Consider the following 4,502-nt stretch of genomic DNA (forward strand, 5'->3'; position numbering starts at 1 on the left):
GATACATGCAGCAAAATATAACATTTTAAAAGGTTAAGAGACAAAATGAGGTAAAATGTATTATAATACAAATAAATAATGATTTATCTCGGAAAGATAAGACACAAGACAAGTGAATAGATGCAACAATACAAAACCCTATAAAATAAAGTGAACATATAGGTACAACAGAAATACAAATAAATAGATAATAGTCATAATTCTAATAAATGTTTAACGATTAAAATATTTTAAAAAACAACGTAAAAAGAAATGATGTACAACTAAATGATAAAACCCCGAATTTTCACAATGTCTTCTTGTTTACTAGCTTATAAGTGAGTTATTTATGGTGTAGTGGGCGTCGGACGCGGGGGTACGCCGTACCCCCACTTATTTGAAGCATGATTTCTTTTTTTAATAGTCTAATACATCTAAAATCAATGCCAGTGTTATCAGTTGGAAGTGTGTGTTTGTTGTAGTAATGACGAAAACATAATAGGCAGATTTCACAGTAATTATAATAAAAACGTAGCTCAAGCATTTATGCAACTTGATTTGAAGCGTGTGTGTGTGAGGGGCAGAACTGTGTGTGAAGGGTGACCAGGTGTCCCGCACTGTGCGGGACTGCACACACAGCATTTTTATTATTTGTCCCGCGTCCCACACATTGAGACTATGTCCCGCATTTGAGTGATAGTCGCGCAGAAAGGCCGGATCGGTTCGCTGACAGCCGGCACCGCCCTTTATTATTATATTGTCTAAACGGCATCATAGTTGCGCTGACAGGCGACACAGAGGTCCCCCAAGCCCCCCCCCGTTGAAAGTTCACGAGCGCGTCCATAGTGTCTCCCGTCCACCCAGTAAAAAAATCCCCACTACACGACTGGTTTTAGAGAAATATGGCTGGCCCTACTTTACATCAGTTAACATGATACACTTTCTCCTCCTGCTATTTTAGATGAGCTGGTGACCCCCAGTAGGGTGACCACATCCCCCTCTGGTGGTGGGAGAGTGACGGTGCTGCGCTGTAAGCCAGGCCTGTTTGCCTGCCAGCACATTGAAGAGTGCGTCCCTGTCTCTGTGCTCTGCGATGGTAGACCGGACTGCAAAGACAGCTCTGACGAGATCAACTGCGGTGAGACCTGAGCGATGTTTGGTCATGTCAATTTGTAATCTTCTTTTTAATCCTCACCACATTTGAGTTGCCTTACTTGTGATTGAAAGCATTTTATCTTACAGTTGAGTCAAGAAATACACAGTATCTTTTGGACTATTTTCCTTATCAATGTATGTTTTTGGATTCCTCTTCCTCAGGCACGGCTCCAACCAAAGGCTCTCCAGGGTTGCAAAACCAGACCAGCTCCTCGGGGGGACCAGGTTTCCATGGTGACAGTACAACAGGTGCCCCAGGCCTCCATACCACCTGGTCCCAAGGTGGCATTCCTGGTGTTGAAAGCCCTGGGGTCACAACAACTCCAAGTACAGGTACAATCAATGGTTGTTAAAGTCTGCTTTTCTCTGATTGACGTTGGATCTTAACCCCCCTTTTATGTGTGCCTGTTGCAAGTGATGTTTGATTATTCAAAAGATTCATCTTCCCAGGGGTCACGACAGGTCACCCTGGACTGCATCTCACCACAAGCTCTTCTGGAAAACCTGGGTTGCAAACCACAACAAGTGAGACACAAAACAGCCTTTTTTAGTTATCCATAATCCAGGCAGGACCCATTGATTAACACTTGTACAGAAGAGACACAAATTGACATATGAGACATATTTCCTTTTCATTTACAGCCTCATGGAACGCTACAACCCCCGATGATGATGGTAAACCCAGGGTGCTTTGCATCGAAGGCCAGTTTGTGTGCCGGTCCTTTGGCTGTGTCGACTCGGCACAGGTGTGTGACGGCAGACAGGACTGTTTGGACGGGTCGGATGAAGAACGCTGTGGTATGCATCAACAAACTGTTGCGGGGGAAAGCACAGAAAAATATGTAAAATAGCTGTTATTGACCTTATTGAAAATGCATTCATGTTTATTTTTAATGGTGAACTTCACAGAAATGCAAAATATAAAAGAAAAAAAGACCTGATGTATAGTTCCTGGAAAGACTGTGTGTTAAAATTGTTATTTTATTGTATTCCCTTGTATTATCAGGCACAACAGCCAGACCTGCAGTGAACACATGGGCCCCCCAAGTGCCGAGCCCCTGCTCACACAAACAATTCTCTTGCAACAGTGGGGAATGTGTTCACCTGGACCGCAGATGTGACCTGCAGAAGGACTGTGTGGATGGATCAGATGAGAAAGACTGTGGTAAGATAGAAGGACACTGTAAAAGTGGAAATAAGACAAAACAGAAGAGGGGTATTCTTATATTTTTGCCACATTTTTTCCTCTCCTGTATAGTGGACTGCATCATGTCCCCGTGGACAGCATGGAGTGTGTGCAGTGTGTCCTGTGGTCTGGGCTCCTTGTTCAGGCAGAGGGACATTCTGAGGGAGGCTCTGCCAGGAGGGGCCTGTGGTGGAGCTCAGTTTGATGGTCGAGCCTGTTTCCCTCGAGCATGTCCAGGTCTGTTCCCTGAATCTGATGTCAAACAAGACGCTTCTTTCATATAACACCAGTTTCAAGTTTCAAGGCCTTATTGTCATTAGCATATGGTTCTTCTCCTCTTGTAGTTGATGGTCACTGGGCAGAGTGGAGCGAGTGGTCCGAGTGTGACGCTCAGTGTGGAGGGGGTGTCAGGCAGAGGAACAGAAGCTGCTCCGATCCTCCTCCGAAGAACGGTGGGCGGGACTGTGGGGGCATGACCCTGCAAAGCCAGAGCTGCAACAGCCAGCCCTGCACCAAAGACATCGGAACACAGACAGGTGGGGCAGACTGTCAAACACTAAACTCTGCCGGTGTTTGATTTATATCCAATTCTAATTACATTCAGATTCATTCATGAGCGAAGTCTTAAAACAGGTTTAAATTTCCTAATTCTGGGAATTGAAAAGAAAAGTGGTTTATAGGTCAAAGATGGGTTCGGGTGACAGTAAAACAGGGGGAAATGTGTTGCAAAATGAATGAAAGAGAAGGATGAAAGGAATATAAAAAGGTTAGAAAAGTGTCATAAGAACTATAATTTCACGGGAAGACTAGGGGTAGAGGAAATCGGAGAATTAGGTTTGGGATATTACCAAATATCTGGAACAAACTAGAAACATGCAGGTCTGCTGCAACTCTTACTACTTTTAAATCCAGGCTGAAGGCTTTTATTTTTGCCGCTGTTTTTAATTGAACTATTCATATCTTACACTGCACTGTAACTTTTATTCATGTACCCGTGTTCATGTTTTATTATCTTTGCTTTTTAATGTTTCTAATGTGTGTTTTTGTAAAGCACTTTGAATTGCCTTGTGTTGAAAATTGCTATACAAATAAATTTGCCTTGCCTTACATGTGCTTCCTGTTTGTTCAGGCTGTGTGGAGGGGATGGTGCTGGTGACAGAGGCTGACTGCCAGGCTGGACGGGTGGAGCCCTGTCCTCCTACCTGCTCACATCTCAGCTCGTCCAGCAACTGCACTGCAGCATGTGTACCTGGTAAGACGCACAGGAGGGTGTACGGTGTCATTTTGTAATCAATTGTCTAGAGCAGGGGTGCCCACACTTTTTTGGCTGGTGAGCTACTTTTGAAATGACCAGCTCACCGAGGTCTACCAACCAAAAATAAAATCCCAAATTGCAAGGGTTGCTGAATAACACGTTTTAGGGCTGCAACAAACGACTAATTTGATAATCGATTAATCTATTGATTAATGAAACGATTAATCGACTATTCGGACTATTACTGTATGCCTTTCACAATTTCTCAAACGCTCTTATTTAGCCATCAACTTTTAGATTTAGCTTGAGGTTGTTTTAGGCATGTGGAAACTAACAATGAAGACAATAAAGATGAATACTACTTGATTCAGAAATACATATATTATTAAACTAACTAAACAAATTGTGAACAAAATTAACATTGCTTTTTATTTAAATTAAATAAATAATATTTCACATCAAAAGAAACAACAATATTTTAACAAATCGTATTAAATAATCTGATGACAGAACTGTAAACAGAATAGCTGAAACTTTAACAAAATAAAGATGAACTCTGTTACCAGGGGCGCCGTAAGGGGGTGAAAAGTTAGGACGATTCTACTGGCCCGTGACTGACAGGGGCCCCAAAAATTGTAGAACATTAAGAAAAAATGTTTAAGTAACCTTTCATCAATCATCAATAATTAACATTAATATAACATTATATTGATAATATACTCACTAAATTTACGATTCATTTCACTTTTTTGTGTCCAAAAGTTAATTATCCAAAGCCTCTGTATACCCCCCTCTATTTACATGTAATGGTTTGGTCCTGTCTCCAAACGCTGTGCGGCACCGCTCTTTCGGCACCTTTCGCCACATCGCCATCCCTCCGCCAATGTGTGCACTTCATGAGCGTAGGGACGCGAGTGTACGAGAGTG

General features: G+C 42.4%; 1 protein-coding gene across 1 annotated transcript in view; it reads left to right on the plus strand.

Moving 5' to 3' along the window:
• sspo (SCO-spondin) overlaps positions 1-4,502 on the plus strand; it is a gene marked incomplete at its 5' end in the record, with an annotated part of 102,981 nt that overhangs the window by 20,748 nt on the left and 77,731 nt on the right. Inside the window, 7 exons of the mRNA XM_010769066.1 lie at positions 1,242-1,467; positions 1,597-1,668; positions 1,774-1,929; positions 2,141-2,299; positions 2,393-2,557; positions 2,665-2,856; positions 3,450-3,572. Of these exons, the coding sequence (XP_010767368.1) occupies positions 1,242-1,467; positions 1,597-1,668; positions 1,774-1,929; positions 2,141-2,299; positions 2,393-2,557; positions 2,665-2,856; positions 3,450-3,572 (1,093 nt within the window). The remainder of the gene's footprint in view (positions 1-1,241; positions 1,468-1,596; positions 1,669-1,773; positions 1,930-2,140; positions 2,300-2,392; positions 2,558-2,664; positions 2,857-3,449; positions 3,573-4,502) is intronic.

This window comes from Notothenia coriiceps, unplaced genomic scaffold, assembly GCF_000735185.1.
Source record: "Notothenia coriiceps isolate Sejong01 unplaced genomic scaffold, NC01 NC01_scaffold00006335, whole genome shotgun sequence".
In the NCBI taxonomy this organism is placed as follows: Eukaryota; Metazoa; Chordata; class Actinopteri; order Perciformes; family Nototheniidae; genus Notothenia; species Notothenia coriiceps.